A 21,778-nucleotide genomic window follows, 5' to 3' on the forward strand; every position below is an offset into this window, starting at 1 on the left:
ATGAATCATGTTTATCACTACATAAACCTATCCTGCCAGGAACTTGAAAATCTGTTGCTTCTTCTATCTTCAGGTGCTGAATGACCAACAAATGGAAACAAAATCCCTCTTTGGAGGTCTTTAAGCAGATTTTGAATGTCTTCCATATGCAGCAATGTTTTCCAAGGAAGGGGTTTAGTATCAGCAATTTTGAGAGTTGTGATCTATTAGAATATTAGAATGGTAGGTAGCCATAAATTGCAACATCAAATTTATATGTTGAAATAACTTATTGTCTAATGGCCAGATCCATTAGATTTCAGAGTGTCGTAGTGTTTGAACCCACAAACTTTACTATTCTATGAGTATTAGGTTTGACTACAGCTGGAGAGCCTATAGCTGTATACTGTAGAATGTATCCTTTATACATACTGTATGTGTCAGATGATTGTCAGCACACAAGATAGGAAAGATGCCTGCTAATTATTTTACCTTGCCGCCTTCTCTACATCTCTCATAGAAAACACAGAATAAGGCAAAAATTATACATTTTTGCCGAAAGTCTGAAGTTTGGAGGCCGTCTTCTCTAAAAAACAGCTACTGTTAAGCAACGTTCTGAACATATCATGGTCACGACATTGAAAAATAATAAATCTAACTCTGTGTAGAAGAAAGAGGCAGATTGGGGAATATTGTCTATTGACCTGCTATTCATTTCAATAAACAGTTTCCCGGTGACTACATTTTATCAGAGTTGGTTTACTTTTCATTTTTTGTCCTGTTTATGTGTGACAAAATTTTGATATAAATATAATATCCAGCTTTTGAACCAAAAAATAATTTGTAGACAGATTGTTCATGGCAGAATGGCAGCTCGATTGTCCTGTCTGAGTCAAGATAAGCTGCTGTCGCATTGACAATAGAAAAAAGGAAAATCATGGCTGTCATTATTTGGCAGTGGTATCATGTCAAGTTATGCCTTTTTTCTGCTCTTCTCGCAGTAATAATTGATATAATCGACCCTGTATTTTTCCTCACAGGCTGATAATGAGCGATATGAGACTCATCATACCCTTTAGTTTAATCATTGTGAAATTTATAAGGCAAAGAAAACCAACTGCTGTGAATCACCTTGTTTGTCATAGATATAAAAATAGAGTCCATCATTTTATATCACCTGCTTGACCTATCACATCGAGGTAAGGCATTGATGGCGGTGTTCACCCTTGTCTTTCATTATATTACGTAAGTCGATACTTTTTTTTTATATCAGAATCACATTTTATTATAGGGGTCTATTTAATGCTATAACATGAGCTGTTATCATCATGAGATCTAGATTACACACTGTGGATATAGACACACTGATATATTTGTAGTTGAGTACAATATATTATAATTAACTAGTGCTAATATTTTCATACAAGCCACTAGGGAACAATATAAACTATCTAAGCAAACTTCTTCACTGTCTCTGGACACTTTATAATTGCCATTTCTGTTATCATACACACAATATCTGTAATATAGGATATGTTGGCAATAACATTTTCTATGCAAAAAACTAATACAAAGTTATATATATATATATATATATATATATATGTATATGTATATATATATATATATATATATATATATATATATATATATATATATATATATATACATATATATAGTTAGGGCCAGAAATATTTGGACAGTGACACAATTTTCGCGAGTTGGGCCCTGCATGCCACCACATTGGATTTGAAATGAAACCTCTACAACAGAATTCAAGTGCAGATTGTAACGTTTAATTTGAAGGGTTGAACAAAAATATCTGATAGAAAATGTAGGAATTGTACACATTTCTTTACAAACACTCCACATTTTAGGAGGTCAAAAGTAATTGGACAAATAAACATAACCCAAACAAAATATTTTTATTTTCAATATTTTGTTGCAAATCCTTTGGAGGCAATCACTGCCTTAAGTCTGGAACCCATGGACATCACCAAACGCTGGGTTTCCTCCTTCTTAATGCTTTGCCAGGCCTTTACAGCCGCAGCCTTCAGGTCTTGCTTGTTTGTGGGTCTTTCCGTCTTAAGTCTGGATTTGAGCAAGTGAAATGCATGCTCAATTGGGTTTAGATCTGGAGATTGACTTGGCCATTGCAGAATGTTCCACTTTTTGGCACTCATGAACTCCTGGGTAGCTTTGGATGTATGCTTGGGGTCATTGTCCATCTGTACTATGAAGCGCCGTCCAATCAACTTTGCAGCATTTGGCTGAATCTGGGCTGAAAGTATATCCCGGTACACTTCAGAATTCATCCGGCTACTCTTGTCTGCTCTTATGTCATCAATAAACACAAGTGACCCAGTGCCATTGAAAGCCATGCATGCCCATGCCATCACGTTGCCTCCACCATGTTTTACAGAGGATGTGGTGTGCCTTGGATCATGTGCCGTTCCCTTTCTTCTCCAAACTTTTTTCTTCCCATCATTCTGGTACAGGTTGATCTTTGTCTCATCTGTCCATAGAATACTTTTCCAGAACTGAGCTGGCTTCTTGAGGTGTTTTTCTGCAAATTTAACTCTGGCCTGTCTATTTTTGGTATTGATGAATGGTTTGCATCTAGATGTGAACCCTTTGTATTTACTGTCATGGAGTCTTCTCTTTACTGTTGACTTAGAGACAGATACACCTACTTCACTGAGAGTGTTCTGGACTTCAGTTGATGTTGTGAACGGGTTCTTCTTCACCAAATTAAGTATGTGGCGATCATCCACCACTGTTGTCATCCGTGGACGCCCAGGCCTTTTTGAGTTCCCAAGCTCACCAGTCAATTCCTTTTTTCTCAGAATGTACCCAACTGTTGATTTTGCTACTCCAAGCATGTCTGCTATCTCTCTGATGGATTTTTTCTTTTTTTTCAGCCTCAGGATGTTCAGCTTCACCTCAATTGAGAGTTCCTTTGACCGCATGTTGTCTGCTCACAGCAACAGCTTCCAAATGCAAAACCACACACCTGGAATCCACCCCTGACCATTTAACTACTTCATTGATTACAGGTTAACGAGGGAGACACCTTCAGAGTTAATTGCAGCCCTTAGAGTCCATTGTCCAATTACTTTTGGTCCCTTGAAAAAGAGCACGCTATGCATTACAGAGCTATGATTCCTAAACCCTTTCTCCGATTTGGATGTGGAAACTATCATATTGCAGCTGGGAGTGTGCACTTTCAGCCCATATTATATATATAATTGTATTTCTGAACATGTTTTTGTAAACAGCTATAATAACAAAACTTGTGTCACTGTCCACATATTTCTGGCCCTAACTGTATATATCTACAGTATTCTTTAATGGACATCTGACAGTAGGATCAACAGTCTATATGGGCATGTAGGTCTTAGGAAGCTGATTAAAATGATATCTGTGATCTGGTGTCTTATTCCAGAGAAATCCACTTTTTTATATGTAAATAAGCTATTAAGATCTATGGGCCAGTCACAGATCTCCTTGAGAATCTGGCTCCAGGGAGAGTTATCAGTGTGAGACGTAGTGATTGACACTTTACTCACATAATCACACACAGCACAGCAGTGAGGCGAGATCTAATTCAGTACAGAAGAAGTGAACTTTGTCTCATTATAAAACATTTGCAGCAGCAGTCATCCTCCCATAGTTCTGGCAGATCTATGCCTGATTATAACTGATACGGTACAGCAGAGTTAAACCGTGTCTTATTACAAACACAACAGGCACATTTGCAGTTGTCCTCTCACAGTGCTGTCAGCTCTGCTGTACTGCCTCTCCTCTCACATTGGCTGCAAATGAGATGGAACTTGAAGCACTTCGAGAGGACACCTGCAGCTTCAAATGTTTTTTTTTCATGAGACAAGGTTCACTTCTTATGCAATATGTTAGTTCTGATCTTACTGCACAGCTGTAATTATGGCAGCAAAGTTTCAGTCATTACATGTCTCACACTGGTAAAGTCACCTTTCATTTAAAATGAGCTCTGTAGGCAGATTCTCAGGGAGGTCTATGTCCAGCCCATAGATCTTCACAGCTAATTTACATATAAGAAAGGTGTGGATTTCTCTTTAATATGACATCGTGTAATGCCCCAAAGTTGTTGTGTATGTGTCTTTAAGATGTAGTACAGCTCGCAGCTCATAGAAGTAGTTTATATATGAATATAGTGATGTACTTGTTATGTTCTGCTATCAGGAGGTTGTAAAGAGTCAACAAAGCAGTCCTGCTTTCCATATCTGGCCATAAGGTAACATGGTTAGAACACATGACTGGGTCCTGGGCTTGGTAGGGAAGGAGACATTTTGTGCACAAGTGTAGTCGCCTCGGAAAGCTGAAGGAGCAGGTAAGGAAGCAGCCAAAGCCCCTGTATATAAGAAACCACAGCCTCAGATAACTGTGTGATAAGGACTGTGCATCTATTATTATTATTATTATTATACATTTTTATAGCGCCATTTATTCCATGGCGCTTTACATGTGAATACGGGCAAATATAGACAAATACATTAAACATGAGCAGATAACAAGGCACACGAGTACATAAGGAGGGAGGACCCTGCCCGCGAGGGCTCACAGTCTGCAGGGGGTGGGTGAGGATACACTAGGAGAGGGAAGAGCTGGCTGTGCGGCTGTTCAGTAGGTTGAGGATCACTGCAGGCTGTAGGCTTGTCGGAAGAGATGAGTCTTCAGGTTCTTTTTGAAGGTTTCTATGGTAGGCGCAAGTCTGATGTGTTGGGGTAGAGAGTTCCAGAGTATGGGGGAAGCACGGGAGAAGTCTTGGATGCGGTTATGGGAAGAAGAGATGAGAGGGGAGTAGAGAAGGAGGTCTTGGGAGGATCGGAGGTCGCGTGTAGGTAGGTACCGGGAGACCATGTCACAGATGTATGGAGGAGACAGGTTGTGGATGGCTTTGTATGTCAGTGTGAGGGTTTTGAACTGGAGTCTCTGGGCGATAGGAAGCCAGTGAAGGGCTTGACACAGGGGAGAGGCTGGGGAATAGCGGGGGGACAGGTGGATTAGTCGGGCAGCAGAGTGTAGGATGGATTGGAGTGGTGCCAGAGTGCTAGAGGGGAGTCCAGAGAGTAGGAGGTTGCAGTAGTCGAGGCGGGAGATGATAAGGGCATGCACTAGCGTTTTTGCAGTGTTGCGGTCAAGGAAAGCACGGATCCGGGAAATATTTTTGAGTTTGAGACGACAGGAGGAGGCAAGGGCTTGGATATGTGGCTTGAAAGAGAGGGCAGAGTCGAGGATCACCCCGAGGCACCGGGCGTGTGGGACTGGGGATAGTGAGCAGCCATTGACATAGCATCTAAGCAGAAGTTGGAGTTCAGGAATCACTGTACCATTTATATATCTGCATTACCATACTGGAAAGTAATTGTGATCTCGGCATTGGAATTGAATCTGCTAAATCATCATTTACCTGGCTGTACCCGCGCATTCGGGCAACAAGTAAAAGTATCAACAACCCCTCTGGCCTCCCTGTTTTCTGGACTATTTGGAGTGAACCATATTACATCACACTACCAGAAAAAAGAGTTTATATACAGTAAGTGCACTTTACTGTATTTAATTTTTTTTGCCTCTCCCATACCGGAGTGCTAACATCCGAGCACCACATGGTGCGTGACCTATGGCATATCAGTGCGTGCATTACTATCAGATTGCAGATAGCAAGGTATCATTTTATTCAGCTTCCTATGATCTCCATTCCTGTATAGGCGGCTTAGGTGGGTTGAGCTTATTGACAGATTCCCTTTAAACTTGAGTAATGACGATCTAATTTCCCATAGTGCCATAGATACAGCCTTCACCCCCATACGTCACACCTAGTACAATAGAACTACATAAGATGCTATATCTTTTGAAGAACATAATGATACCTGGCACTGTTATACAAGTGTGACACATCCAAAAGATAAAGAACACAATTCTGCTCTGCTGGAAAAATGACACAGCACACAAGTATATATTCATTGTTATCTAAAAGAACGGTCCAGCTTTAGAAATCAGCAGTGGAAAGTGAAGAAAAGCAGATGATCCAGCTCTCGATGCCGCAGTAAAATACTTGTATTTAAATTTATCAAATCTGTAAGATTCTGCTTACCTATTCTTTAAGAATCGCAATGTAAAGGTCAGGGGCTCATCAAGTGCTGGATCATCTACAAACTGAAAATTGGAGGAAATAAAAGATTTGATTTTAATAAAGTTTTCTATTATGGACCTACTATTGTAGATATTCTTGTTTTCCCAATAAAATTATATATCATAATGATTTCAGCCTCTCACTCACTGCAGATATATTTTCATTAAGTTTACATAACAGAGTACGGAGAAAATTCTACTGTGGGCTCAAGCATGAGAGGTATCGACCGAAGAATTCAAGCAGGCCAAATATTGTATGTAGTTCATTATAGAAATGTAGTAATACAGATGTAGAAAAGGTTGCCATGACTCATAACCCACATTGTGATAACTTTTCACAAGAGGTTATATCATTTAAGATGATTAAGAAAGATTAACATTGCAGAAGCCGTTTATCTACGTCAAGTTTGGTGTCAAATTAAAAATTTTTTTGCAGTGATATCCCAGTGCTGTGTTATCTGAGTAATGGGAACTAGAGATGAGCGAGAGATTCGAAATTCAAATTCACAGCGAATACATTTGCACAATTCTCAATACTGGAAAGCTCATAAGTGCAGGGAGAGAGAGGACCCTGCTGAAAATAAGACCTTACACTCTACAGCAGAGCGAGAGTTCCTCACTGACCATAAGAGCTAACACTCTACAGGAGAAAGGACCTCACTGATCATAAGAGCTTATACTCTACAGCAGAGTGGACCCCGCTGACCATAAGAGCTTATACTATACAGCAGAGAGGACCACGCTGACCATAAGACCTTACACTATACAGCAGATAGAGAGGACCCCGCTGACCATAAGAGCTTACACTCTACAGCAGAGAGGACCTCGCTGATCGTAAGAGCTTACACTCTACAGGAGAGAGAGGATGATTATAAGAGATTACACTTTACAGCAGAGAGGACCCTGCTGAACATAAGAGCTTACACTCTACAGGAGAGAGAGAGGACTCCGCTTAGCATAAGAGCTTACACTCTACAGCAGAGAGGACCTCGCTGACCATAAGAGCTTACACTCTACAGGAGATATTGACTTACCCAATAACTCTGGAGAAGGAAAGTGACTCTGCCGAACAAAATGTGCTCCACTGGGAACCGCTGATCTGTGATGGCCCAGATACTGATCACCACTGTACAGGGTATGATAACCCCTGAGATGTCATAGCTGCAGCGCATTATGGGGAAGCCTGCGTGCCCAAGTAAAAGACATTATCCCACTCTCTGAAGCTTCAGCAGTGTTGTAAATTATACTGGGGACTTTTTTTTGCGAACCGCAAATCAAATCTCAAAGTGTTCGAATTCGCTTGAAACCACAAATTTCAGGAAATTAGATTTTAACTCGATCCTCAGAGGATTGAGACACGCTCATCTCTAATGGTATCCTTTGCTCTATCTGTACATTTTAGATTTTCTAGATCCATTAATGCCATAGCCACTTGTCTGGAAAAGACATAGGGTTTGATTGGTTAAGACCACACATCCCATAGAGGCAACTATGGCACCACACCAAGATTGAGAATTTTGGAACAAAATCCTGCCACATGACTGTTGGTGTGAATTAGCATTACAAAATGTGGCACATTTTAGATTTTTGAAGTAAGTCAGCTACTCTCTGAACATCTCTAATCTTGTTGTCGAATGATCCTTCTGCTACGCTCTATCCTTCACACGCTAATTCCAGCACAGAGGGGCATTTGCACTCATTGAAGAGGCACAATGGTGATTGGAGATTTAGTTACAGGCAATGTCCCCATGGGAAACTAAGAAGTCATTTGCGCATTGGGATTCCAAATAGTTCAAGGTAGGATTTCATGAAAGGGTAGCTATAAAGGTTTCCGGATCTACAGCCCGATAGTAGGTGGCTGCATTGCAAAAAATAGAAACCTTGCAACAAAAATTAATGAAGATACACTTGATTTACATTTACAAGGAATTAAATAAAAACAATCCAAATAATAAATCTCATACCAGCAAATGCTTAAAGTTAAATCATCAATGGTATTGAGGAGAACAAGACATTGGGTAACATTCAGGAGAGAAATGCCATTCATTCTGGATATAAGTCTTAGAAAAGCGCAGATGTCATGAATATATAAACGTAATAACAAGAGTGAGGAAAAAGTAAATTATCAGAGCATACAAAGCTAAGTAACTTGCAAACAGCGGGAACATTTATTAGAAGGTCTCAGCCTCCAGGCCACCATTCATCAGCTGGCCATACAAAACAAGCCATATTTCTTTCCTTTGAAACAGATAGATAGACAGTAGAAATGCTAAGAGCACGGATCGCTTTTTTCTTAAATACTTGTTGGCAATAGAACACGAAGACGCCTAGATGGTGACATTAACATCCACAGTTGGGCTGCTGTGGTGGGGGCTTGTCTGTCAGTCTTGTGCTCTGCTTTGAAGCCGTCACAGCTGGGTCCGTCTCTACGTTCTCCGACATTTTATCACAGATGATATCCACAAGGCGCTCGAATGTCTGCTTCACATTGATGTTATCTTTAGCGCTTGTTTCAAAAAATTCAAAACCTGAAAGAAAGGGAGAACAATTCATGACCATTTCACAGAGAGGGGGATGGAAGGGAAGGCTCTGCTGCAAAATATAAGTGATACATAAAAGGAGAGGATCATCTGTCTATAAATCACTGGATGGTATTAGTCAATGTATTATTAAACTCTGCAACGTGGACAGAGATCTAATACGAAATATGGCTGTAAAGTCAGTCTGAGGCTATCTTCTCAAAAATGCAACCCCGGACAAACTTGGTACTAGTCACTCCATCTATAATGTCTCAGAAGAACCCCAGTATTCACCATTTAATAGCTACACATTGATCTGGACTCTCAATGTGGGCCCCCTGTGGTGCATCTACGGAGTAGCTACTGGACGGAGAAGAGAGGCTGATGAAAGGATAGTAGAACTAAGCTAACAAGAGTGAGAGAACCCTTGACATAACAGTAACAGTAGCTAAAAGCATAGTCAAAGAAAGATCTGGGGTCAGATACTAGGAGGTAGACAAGAACAAAATTAGACAGGTTTTGGTCGAAATCAAATGAGAACACAAAGGCAGACTAAGTGAGGGTCCCAAGCCGGGTCGGAATCTATAGAGAAAAAAAAAACAGAATATAGCATCAAAGTTCAAGGTGTAAACCAAGCAGAATATGTACAGTAGCATCTCCTAGCAATACTGTGCACTGGGAGGTTAAGTAGGGTGTGGCACTGGGACATTGGCTACAGCAGGAAGCTGGTTACTCCTCCTGTGCTAATGGTCACCACACAACATCACTCCTGGCTGGGCAGCACCACAGGTCCCGGCCACACCAGTATGTCTGACTGGCCAGTGTCATGCACTGCCCAGAAATACTAGTCATAACTTCTCCGCCATCCCCAGCAGACTGGATCTGCTGCCAGGAGCTGCCATGGTCAGATATTGTAGTGACAGGTCCAGGCAGAGATGTGACAATGATATAAGACACTACATGAAGTTAAAGATTTGATCTGACTCCCAGGTCCACCATCTACTATCAAATGAAAGGGGCTCGTTGGCTCGCTAAAGTTCTACAGATCGCTTAATGGCTTCCCTGTTGTGAATTCTGTGGCAGAGCTCCCTCCTGTGGTCACAAGTGGTACTTCGGCTGATTCTCTCTATGAGCTTCCGTTGGTGGATGAAAGTGGTACTGCGGCTTCTGAGTTTCCTTCCTCAGGTGATGTGGTGAAGTCGTTAGGTGCTGCTCTATTTAACTCCACCTAGTGCTTTGATCCTGTCCTCCAGTCAATGTTCTAGTATTGGACTTGCTTCCTCCTGGATCGTTCCTGTGGCCTGCTGCTCTGCATAGCTAAGTTTCGCTTGTGTTATTTTTGTTATCTGTTTTTTCTGTCCAGCTTGCTTTTTTGGTTTTTCTTGCATGCTGGAAGCTCTGGGACGCAGAGGGTGTACCTCCGTGCCGTTAGTCGGTACGGAGGGTCTTTTTGCCCCCTTTGCGTGGTTGTTTGTAGGGTTTTGTGTTGACCGCAAAGTTACCTTTCCTATCCTCGCTCTGTTCAGAAAGTCGGGCCTCACTTTGCTAAATCTATTTCATCTCTACGTTTGTCTTTTCATCTTAACTCACAGTCATTATATATGGGGGGCTGCCTTTTCCTTTGGGGTATTTCTCTGAGGCAAGGTAGGCTTATTTTCTATCTTCAGGCTAGCTAGTTTCTCAGGCTGTGCCGAGTTGCATAGGGAGCGTTAGGCGCAATCCACGGCTGCCTCTAGTGTGGTTGGAGAGGATTAGGGATTGCGGTCAGCAGAGTTCCCACGTCTCAGAGCTCGTTCTATGTTTTTGGGTTTTGTCAGGTCACTGTATGTGCTCTGACTTCTATGTCCATTGTGGTACTGAATTACCAAATCACAACAGTACCGGAGGCCAAAAGTACTAATGATTCTCAATAGAGGGAAAAAAGAAGTTCTGAGACCATTTTTTTTTCTCTGCACTGTGTTTTGCCTTTTTTTTCCCCTAGACATTTGGGTGGTTCAGGACACAGGTGTAGCGATGGACATTAAAGGTCTGTCTTCATGTGTGGATCAGCTCACGGCAAGAGTACAAAATATTCAAGACTTTGGGGTTCAGAATTCTATGTTAGAACCAAGAATTCCTATTCCTGATTTGTTTTTTGGAGATAGAACTAAATTTCTGAGTTTCAAAAATAATTGTAAACTATTCCTGGCTTTGAAACCTCGCTCCTCTGGTGACCCAGTTCAACAAGTTAGGATCATTATTTCTTTTTTACGTGGCGACACTCAGGACTGGGAATTTTCTCTTGCGCCAGGAGATCCTGCATTATGTAATATTGATGCGTTTTTCCTGGCGCTCGGATTGCTGTACGATGAACCTAATTCGGTGGATCAGGCAGAGAAAAATTTACTTACTCTGTGTCAGGGTCAGGATGAGATAGAGGTATATTGTCAGAAATTTAGAAAGTGGTCCGTGCTCACTCAGTGGAATGAAGGTGCGCTCGCAGCTATCTTCAGAAAGGGTCTCTCTGAAGCCATTAAGGATGTCATGGTGGGATTTCCTTTGCCTGCTGGTCTGAATGAGTCTATGTCTTTGGCCATTCAGATCGGTCGACGCTTGCGTGAGCGTAAATCTGTGCACCATTTGGCGGTATTATCTGAGCATAAACCTGAGCCTATGCAGCGTGATAGGACTTTGACCAGAGTTGAACGGCAAGAACACAGACGTCAGAATGGGCTGTGTTTCTACTATGGTGATTCCACTCATGCTATCTCTGATTGTCCTAAGCGCACTAAGCGGTTCGCTGGGTCTGCCACCATTGGTATGGTACAGTCAAAATTTCTTTTGTCCGTTACCTTGATCTGCTCTTTGTCAACTTATTCTGTCATGGCATTTGTGGATTCGGGCGCTGCCCTGAATTTGATGGACTTGGAGTATGCTAGGCGTTGTGGGTTTTTCTTGGAGCCCTTGCAGTGTCCTATTCCATTGAGAGGAATTGATGCTACGCCTTTGGCCAAGAATAAGCCTCAGTATTGGACCCAGCTGACCATGTGCATGGCTCCTGCACATCAGGAGGTAATTCGCTTTCTGGTGTTGCATAATCTGCATGATGTGGTCGTGTTGGGGTTGCCATGGCTACAAGTCCATAATCCAGTATTAGATTGGAAATCCATGTCTGTGTCCAGCTGGGGTTGTCAGGGGGTACATGGTGATGTCCCATTTCTGTCTATTTCGTCATCCACCCCTTCTGAGGTCCCAGAGTTCTTGTCTGATTACCGGGATGTATTTGATGAGCCCAAGTCCGATACCCTACCTCCGCATAGGGATTGTGATTGTGCTATCGATTTGATTCCTGGTAGTAAAAGGTCGACTGTTTAATTTATCTGTGCCTGAGCACGCCGCTATGCGGAGTTACGTGAAGGAGTTCTTGGAGAAGGGGCATATTCGCCCGTCATCGTCGCCATTGGGAGCGGGGTTCTTTTTTGTGGCCAAGAAGGATGGTTCGCTGAGACCTTGTATAGATTACCGCCTTCTAAATAAGATCACGGTTAAATTTCAGTACCCCTTGCCGCTGTTATCTGATTTGTTTGCTCGGATTAAGGGGGCTAGTTGGTTCACCAAGATAGATCTTCGTGGTGCATATAATCTTGTGCGTATTAAGCGAGGCGATGAATGGAAAACTGCATTTAATACGCCCGAGGGCCATTTTGAGTACCTAGTAATGCCATTCGGACTTGCCAATGCTCCATCAGTGTTTCAGTCCTTTATGCATGACATCTTCCGAGAGTACCTGGATAAATTCCTGATTGTATACTTGGATGATATTTTGGTCTTCTCGGATGATTGGGAGTCTCATGTGAAGCAGGTCAGAACTGTGTTTCAGGTCCTGCGTGCTAATTCTTTGTTTGTGAAGGGATCAAAGTGTCTCTTTGGTGTTCAGAAGGTTTCATTTTTGGGGTTCATTTTTTCCCCTTCTACTATCGAGATGGATCCTGTTAAGGTCCAGGCCATCCATGATTGGACTCAGCCGACATCTCTGAAAAGTCTGCAAAAGTTCCTGGGCTTTGCTAATTTTTATCGTCGCTTCATCTGCAATTTTTCTAGTATTGCTAAACCATTGACCGATTTGACCAAGAAGGGTGCTGATGTGGTCAATTGGTCTTCTGCTGCTGTGGAAGCTTTTCAAGAGTTGAAGCGTCGTTTTTCTTCTGCCCCTGTGTTGTGTCAACCAGATGTTTCGCTTCCGTTCCAGGTCGAGGTTGATGCTTCTGAGATTGGAGCGGGGGCTGTTTTGTCGCAGAGAAGTTCTGATTGCTCGGTGATGAAACCATGCGCCTTCTTTTCCAGGAAGTTTTCGCCTGCTGAGCGAAATTATGATGTTGGCAATCGAGAGTTGCTGGCCATGAAGTGGGCATTCGAGGAGTGGCGTCATTGGCTTGAGGGAGCTAAGCATCGCGTGGTGGTCTTGACTGATCATAAGAACTTGACTTATCTCGAGTCTGCCAAGCGGTTGAATCCTAGACAGGCTCGTTGGTCGCTGTTTTTTGCCCGTTTTGACTTTGTGATTTCGTACCTTCCGGGCTCTAAAAATGTGAAGGCGGATGCCCTGTCTAGGAGTTTTGTGCCCGACTCTCCGGGTTTGTCTGAGCCGGCGGGTATTCTCAAAGAGGGAGTAATTTTGTCTGCCATCTCCCCTGATTTGCGGCGGGAGCTGCAAAAATTTCAGGCTAATAAACCTGATCGTTGCCCAGCGGAGAAACTGTTTGTCCCTGATAGGTGGACGAATAAAGTTATCTCTGAGGTTCATTGTTCGGTGTTGGCTGGTCATCCTGGAATCTTTGGTACCAGAGAGTTGGTGGCTAGATCCTTTTGGTGGCCATCTCTGTCGCGGAATGTGCGTTCTTTTGTGCAGTCCTGTGGGATTTGTGCTCGGGCTAAGCCCTGCTGTTCTCGTGCCAGTGGGTTGCTTTTGCCCTTGCCGGTCCCGAAGAGGCCTTGGACACATATCTCTATGGATTTTATTTCAGATCTTCCCGTCTCTCAAAAAATGTCAGTCATTTGGGTAGTTTGTGATCGCTTCTCTAAGATGGTCCATTTAGTACCCTTGTCTAAATTACCTTCCTCCTCTGATTTGGTGTCATTGTTCTTCCAGCATGTGGTTCGTTTACATGGCATTCCAGAGAATATCGTTTCTGACAGAGGTTCCCAGTTTGTTTCGAGGTTTTGGCGAGCCTTTTGTGCAAGGATGGGCATTGACTTGTCTTTTTCCTCGGCTTTCCATCCTCAGACTAATGGCCAGACCGAACGAACCAATCAGACCTTGGAAACATATCTGAGATGCTTTGTTTCTGCTGATCAGGATGACTGGGTGTCCTTTTTGCCTTTGGCTGAGTTCGCCCTTAATAGTCGGGCCAGCTCGGCTACCTTGGCTTCGCCGTTTTTCTGCAACTCTGGGTTCCATCCTTGTTTCTCTACAGGGCAGGTTGAGTCTTCGGACTGTCCTGGTGTGGATACTGTGGTGGACAGGTTGCAGCAGATTTGGACTCATGTAGTGGACAATTTGACCTTGTCCCAGGAGAAGGCTCAACGTTTTGCTAAACGCAGACGCTGTGTGGGTCCCCGACTTCGTGTTGGGGATTTGGTTTGGTTGTCTTCTCGTCATATTCCTATGAAGGTTTCCTCTCCTAAGTTTAAACCTCGTTTCATTGGTCCGTATAGGATTTCTGAGGTTCTTAATCCTGTGTCTTTTCGTTTGACCCTTCCAGATTCTTTTTCCATCCATAACGTATTCCATAGGTCATTGTTGCGGAGATACGTGGCACCTATGGTTCCATCTGTTGATCCTCCTGCCCCGGTTTTGGTGGAGGGGGAGTTGGAGTATATTGTGGAGAAGATTTTGGATTCTCGTGTTTCAAGACGGAAACTCCAGTATCTGGTTAAGTGGAAGGGTTATGCTCAGGAAGATAATTCCTGGGTCTTTGCCTCTGATGTCCATGCTCCCGATCTTGTTCGTGCCTTTCATATGGCTCATCCTGGTCGTCCTGGGGGCTCTGGTGAGGGTTCGGTGACCCCTCAAGGGGGGGGTACTGTTGTGAATTCTGTGGCAGAGCTCCCTCCTGTGGTCACAAGTGGTACTTCGACTGATTCTCTCTATGAGCTTCCGTTGGTGGAGGAAAGTGGTACTGCGGCTTCTGAGTTTCCTTCCTCAGGTGATGTGGTGAAGTCGTTAGGTGCTGCTCTATTTAACTCCACCTAGTGCTTTGATCCTGGCCTCCAGTCAATGTTCTAGTATTGAACTTGCTTCCTCCTGGATCGTTCCTGTGGCCTGCTGCTCTGCATAGCTAAGTTTCGCTTGTGTTATTTTTGTTATCTGTTTTTTCTGTCCAGCTTGCTTTTTTGGTTTTTCTTGCCTGCTGGAAGCTCTGGGACGCAGAGGGTGTACCTCCGTGCCGTTAGTCGGTACGGAGGGTCTTTTTGCCCCCTTTGCGTGGTTGTTTGTAGGGTTTTGTGTTGACCGCAAAGTTACCTTTCCTATCCTCGCTCTGTTCAGAAAGTCGGGCCTCACTTTGCTAAATCTATTTCATCTCTACGTTTGTCTTTTCATCTTAACTCACAGTCATTATATGTGGGGGGCTGCCTTTTCCTTTGGGGTATTTCTCTGAGGCAAGGTAGGCTTATTTTCTATCTTCAGGCTAGCTAGTTTCTCAGGCTGTGCCGAGTTGCATAGAGAGTGTTAGGCGCAATCCACGGCTGCCTCTAGTGTGGTTGGAGAGGATTAGGGATTGCGGTCAGCAGAGTTCCCACGTCTCAGAGCTCGTTCTATGTTTTTGGGTTTTGTCAGGTCACTGTATGTGCTCTGACTTCTATGTCTATTGTGGTACTGAATTACCAAATCACAACACTTCCCATTATGTTCCTATGGGCTCCTTCTCACTTGCGAGAAATACGTGCGTGTCTCGCATGTTAAAACCAAGCTCTGGCGCTGGCACTTGGGAGCGGAGCGTGCGGCTCCATGTGTTGCTGTGTGGCTGCACGCTCCGCTCTGGAGTTCCGGCGCCGGAGCTTGGTTTTAACCTGCAAGACTCGGACATATTTTTCGCAAGTGAAAAGGAGCCCTATGTCTTGCACTGCTGCCCATCCCCTTCATTCTGAAAATTGATGGGTTTCTGAGATTTGACCATTACTAACCACTTATTTAAAGAGGCTTTCCTAGAAGTAACCTATGTGAAATAGCAGGATATGTGATAAACGTATAATTACTGGAGGTCTACCCAATGGGACACCCATCTGATATCAGAATGGGGACCCAAACGCCACTATTTTACTGGATACATCATTGAGCATGTGTGACTATTGCTTCATTCACTGTTTATAGGAGGGGGAATTACACCTGCTTACTAGAGCTCTATTTTGCACAGAAAACTTTGGGTTCCCCCATCCTAGAGATCAATGGGGTCTCAGCAGCCAGACCCCACTGACCATATATTTATTATCTGTCATGTAGATAGGTAATAAAGGTTGTATATTGGCCTACCCCTTTAAGGCTAAAGATAGAGCATAATTTTTTCAGTCCTCTTCTATTAACCATAAAAGTAAGCCGAAATAGAAAACTAAGACCTTATGAAAAATATCTAACAGCGATAACAAAAGCTTTGCATTGATTAGTTGTTAAAAGGCTATTCCCATATTCACAAATGGATATTGTCGGATAGTACATGTAAAAACAAGCATTTTTGCAAATGACAACTTATTAACATTTGCAGCCTTTCTTTATTAACACTTTTTCGATTTACTGATCATTGCCTAGGAAACCGACCTCCGCTGTTGTATAGCTTGTAAGTAGTGATGAGCGAGTATACTCCTTGCTCGGGTTTTCCCGAGCACGCTCGGGTGGTCTCCAAGTATTTGTGACTGCTCGGAGATTTAGTTTTTGTTGACATAGCTGCATGATTTACGGCTGCTAGCCAGCCTGAGTACATGTGGGGGTTGCCTGATTGCTAGGGAATCCCCACATGTATTCAACCTGTCTAGCAGTCGCAAATCATGCAGCTGCAGCAACAAAAACTAAGTCTCCGAGCGGTCACAAATACTTGGAGACCACCCGAGCATGCTTGGGAAAACCCGAGCAACGAGTACTCGCTCATCGCTACTTGTAAGCAATATGCTGAAACTCTTTGGGATTAAGGTACCTTCACACATAACGATATTGTTAACGATATCGTTGCTTTTTGTGACGTAGCAACGATATCGTTAATAAAATCGTTAAGTGTGACAGCGACCAACGATCAGGCCCCTGCTGGGAGATCGTTGGTCGCTGAACAAAGTCCAGAACTTTATTTCGTCGCTGGATCTCCTGCTGACATCGCTTGATCGGCGTGTGTGACACCGATCCAGCGATGTCTTCACTGGTAACCAGGGTAAACATCGGGTAACTAAGCGCAGGGCCGCGCTTAGTAACCCGATGTTTACCCTGGTTACCATCCTAAAAGTAAAAAAAACAAACACTACATACTTACCTACAGCCGTCTGTCCTCCACCGCTGTGCTCTGCACTCCTCCTGTACTGGCTGTGAGCGTCGGTCAGCCGGAAAGCAGAGCGGTGACGTCACCGTTCTGCTTTCCGGCCGCTGTGCTCACAGTCAGTGCAGAGCACAGCGCTGGAGGACAGACAGCGTTAGGTAAGTATGTACTGTTTGTTTTTTTTACTTTTAGGAAGGTAACCAGGGTAAACATCGGGTTACTAAGCGCGGCTCTGCGCTTAGTTACCCGATGTTTACCCTGGTTACCGGCATTGTTGGTCGCTGGAGAGCGGTCTGTGTGACAGCTCTCCAGCGACCAAACAGCGACGCTGCAGCGATCTGGATCGTTGTCGGTATCGCTGCAGCGTCGCTTAATGTGAAGGGGCCTTTAGGAGATGGAGATAACAATGTGCTGCTAGAACACTGGCCAATTTTAAAACAATGCTTACAAGCACTATCAGCAGTGGTCTGTCTCCAAGGCAACAAGCTTTAAAGAAAATAAAAAATTGTTACAATGTCAAGAACGACTGAAAATTTTAACAAACATTAAATTATAAAACTGTTTGCATTATAAGCTCTATCCGACCCATTTATGATGATGTGAATAATTCTTTAAGGGAAGAAAAGACCGTTTTGGTAAATGAGGCCCAATGTATTTTGTTACAGTTTTCTTACTGACTGAAGCTTGTTTTCTTCTAGAAAATTTCTTACTGACTTCACTCATATATTTATTTTTTTTAATAGCCTTCGGCTCGATCTCAAACCATGGGGATTTGATGAATGAACGACCTGTAGGAAGATTGATCTTGTGCAAGTCTAGATAGGTCCACCGTGGTCTTTTCCATCATTATCGTGATAGTATCAAGCCATCGGGTTGCTGACAACCTACTCTTCACCTTGTTCCTCCTATTCTTCAGATCATGATGTCCGTCTCCAGTGATTGCTCTCTTTGTATGATGTGTCCAAAGTAGGCAAGTTGTAGCTTAGTGATGCTTGTTTCGAATGACATATCTGGCTTGACTTCTTCCAAGATTTGTTTGATCTTCTTGCCATCCCTGGTATTGATAACATCCTTTTCAGCACAACATTTTAAAGGAGTCGTTTCTTCTTCTGTCTTGTTTCTTTATCGTCCAGATTTGCATCCATATGTTAAAATGGAAAAGACCAAACTATGTACAAGCCATGTCTTAGTCACCAGTGAAAGCATTAAGCTACTTACTGGTAGCGGCATTTTTCGGAGGCCCATGACAGCACTACGAGGGAGGGGATCCGCCCTTCAGGAACAGGAAACCTACAGATACAAAAGGGCGGCACCTCTCCCCATGCATCAGTTGTACTTCAGAGCCTGAGAGGATTACCGCGGTTAGTAGCACACAAATATACATTATATACAGTTTATGTACAAAAATAATCCATCATATTGAACTATATACCACACGTGAGATCTATCTATCTCATTATATACATTATAGGAAGTGCAACCCCCACGTGAATAGGGAGGGAACTAAGGGTGCTGTCATGGGCCTCCGAAAAATGCCGCTACCAGTAAGTAGCTTAATGCTTTATTCGGATTCCCATGACAGCACTACGAGAGAATTACAGAGATGTAAACTACCTTAGGAAGGGACTATAGCCTGTAGCACCCTTAACCCGAAGGTGAGATCAGAAGAGAACCCCAAGTCCAACCTATAGTGCTTGAAAAAGGTGGAAGGGGATGACCACGTAGCTGCCTTACATATCTGGTCGATCGAAACTCCAGATCTTTCAGCCCAGGATGTAGCCATGGCCCGGGTGGAATGTGCCCTCAGATTCTGCGGAGCTGGACCTCCACCTGCAGTATAAGCCCCCAGGGCTGAGACTTGTACTTTTAGAGTATTTGTGGATAGATTTAGCTCTAGCCCCCTCTGCAGGAATTCTAGAATCTGGTTGATTGGTATACCCTCTTCAATATTAAAATTTGAAGAGGCCAGAAACTTCCTCCAAGTTCTAGAGTAGATCTTAGTTGTTATGTTTTTCCTACTCTTCATAAGGGTATCAATTAGATTTGGAGAAAAACCTCTGTTTTTCAACAATGACCTCTCAAAAACCATGCCGTCAAATGGAGACCCTTCACTTGTGGATGGTTGATCGGACCTTGATGAAGTAAGTCCGGAATGTTCGGCAGTACCCAGGGGTCTTCCACGGACATGGTCCTGAGCCAGGAAAACCAAGCTCTTCTGGGCCAGAACGGAGCGATCAGTATGACTCTTGCTTGATCCTCCCTTATCTTCCTGACCACCAGCGGCAATAGATTGAGCGGGGGGAACGCATATGCCAATCGGAAATCCCATCTGATCAGGAAGGCATCCACTGCCAGTGGATATTTCCTGGGATTTAAGGAACAGAAATTTATCGTCTTTCTGTTGTGCTTGGTGGCAAATAAGTCCACTTCTGGATGACCCCACATGCGGACAATCCGGTTGAAGATTTTTGTGTTCAGAGACCATTCTCCTTGTTTTAAGGTGCTTCGACTTAGAAAGTCTGCTCTTATATTGTCTCTCCCTCTTATGTGAACTGCGGATAAAGATAGAAAATGGTTTTCTGCTGTCTGGAGCAGGCGATCCGCTACTTCCATCAGGGACTTGGAGCGTGTTCCACCCTGGTGATTCACATAGGCCACTGCCACCTGGTTGTCGGAGAGGATTTTGACATGGTGACCCTGTAGATATACGAGGAGTTCTTTAATTGAGAATTCAATTGCCATTAACGCCCTCTGATTGGAAGAGGCTGATGTTTTGGGGATCCCATAAACCCTGGACTACTACGTCACCCATGTGTGCCCCCCACCCCGTGGGGCTGGCGTCCGTCGTAATTACCCGAGTCACTTGAGTCACCCAGGGAACACCTGCTGACAGATTGTCTTCCTTCAGCCACCATCTAAGAGATGTCAGAACCTCTGGACTCAACGTCAACTGACCCTGCAAGGAACCCTGTAAGACTCTATCATAATTCAGTACGTCAAACTGTAAAGGTCTGGAGTGGAACTGTGCCCAACGGACGGCAGGAATACAGGAAGTTAGGGAACTTAACAAAGACATAGCCTGTCTAAGAGTCATGGTTGGTTTATTAATTGCTTTTAATACCTGTTGTTGGATATGGAGCAGTTTATCAGGTGGAAGACAGCATTGTTGGGACTCGGAATCTAACAGCAGCCCTAGAAATCTCTGGGTTTTTAGGGGTTGTAATCGGGATTTTTCATAGTTTATAATCCAGCCCAGATGTTCTAGTTTAGACATAGCTGTTTTTACCTGAGCAAGGCAATGATCTGCTGAGTTTCCAACTATCAGGAAATCATCCAGATAAGGGATTATGAGGATATCAAATTCACGTAAGTGCGCCATGACCTCCGCAACAACTTTAGTGAATACTCGGGGAGACGTTGAGAGGCCGAAGGGAAGGGCTCTAAATTGAAAATGTCGAACAATACCCCCCATAGACACTGCCACACGTAGAAACCTCTGAAAGTTCTCTTGGATAGGAACATGATAATACGCATCTTTTAAGTCCACAACTACCATGAAGCAGTGTTTGAACAACATTTTTATTGCAGAGCTGATTGACTCCATTTTAAATGTGGCCTTAACCAGGTATTCATTAAGGGATTTAAGGTTAATAATAGTCCTAAATGACCTGTCCGGTTTTTGAATCAGAAATAGAGGAGAGTAAAATCCACTCCCTCTTTCGGACTCTGGGACCTCAATCAGCACGTTTTTAAGGCATAAACTCACAACTTCTGCCTCTAAAGCCGTCTGTTCAATAGTGGAGGAACGTAAGGGGGTTAGCATAAACTTATCCCGAGGCCAGTGAATAAATTCCAATTTCAGGCCTTCTGAAATAATACCTCGGACCCAGTCACTATTTGAGATGTTAGTCCATGCGGAAGAGAAGGCTGACAATCTCCCTCCCACAGGGATTGCTAGTCATTGGTCCGGTTTCTTACGTTCTTTTGAGGAACGGCGGAACATGTAACCCGTACCTCTCCTGCGTCTATCCTCCCATCTAAAATTCTCTCTAGAGGGTGAGGATGCGCGCTTCCTTCCGCGACCAAATCTCCTGTTGAATGGACGCCGATAAGAGGCTGATGACAAACTAGGGAATTTTTTCTTGTCATCTCCAGCCTTTTCAAGCAGCTCATCCAAGGTTGGCCCAAAGAGATATTCCCCTTTGCATGGAATAGCGCATAATTTGGACCTTGATTAAATGTCACCCGACCAACACTTCAACCACAGGGCTCTACGAGCCGCGTTGGAGAGTCCTGCTGCTCTGGCCGCCATTCTGACCGAATCGACCGACGCGTCCGACAGGAAAGCCGCAACATCTTGAATCACCGGAAGCGCACTTAGAATAGAACTTCTGGAAGCGCCTTCTTTAAGCTGGGATTCCAACTGTTCCAGCCAGACCATTAGGGATCTGGCTGTACAAGTCGCAGCCACTGCCGGTCTCAAGGATCCGGCTGCCATCTCCCAAGTACCTTTAAGGAAGGTATCCGCCTTCCTGTCAAGAGGGTCTTTAAGGGATCCCATGTCCTCGAAAGGTAATGCGGCTCTCTTTGATGCCTTTGCCACCGCGGCATCTA

General features: G+C 43.7%; 1 protein-coding gene across 1 annotated transcript in view; it reads right to left on the reverse strand.

Annotated features, from left to right (window-relative positions):
• Nucleotides 1-8,295: 8,295 nt before the first annotated feature.
• The window catches only part of LOC138662907 (ras-related protein Rab-3C), a 265,256-nt gene continuing 251,773 nt past the window's right edge, over nucleotides 8,296-21,778 (reverse strand). Inside the window, exon 5 of the mRNA XM_069748910.1 lies at nucleotides 8,296-8,678. Within this exon, the coding sequence (XP_069605011.1) occupies nucleotides 8,491-8,678 (188 nt within the window). The 3' untranslated portion in view covers nucleotides 8,296-8,490. The remainder of the gene's footprint in view (nucleotides 8,679-21,778) is intronic.

This window comes from Ranitomeya imitator, chromosome 1 (genome assembly GCF_032444005.1).
Source record: "Ranitomeya imitator isolate aRanImi1 chromosome 1, aRanImi1.pri, whole genome shotgun sequence".
NCBI classification, from domain to species: Eukaryota; Metazoa; Chordata; class Amphibia; order Anura; family Dendrobatidae; genus Ranitomeya; species Ranitomeya imitator.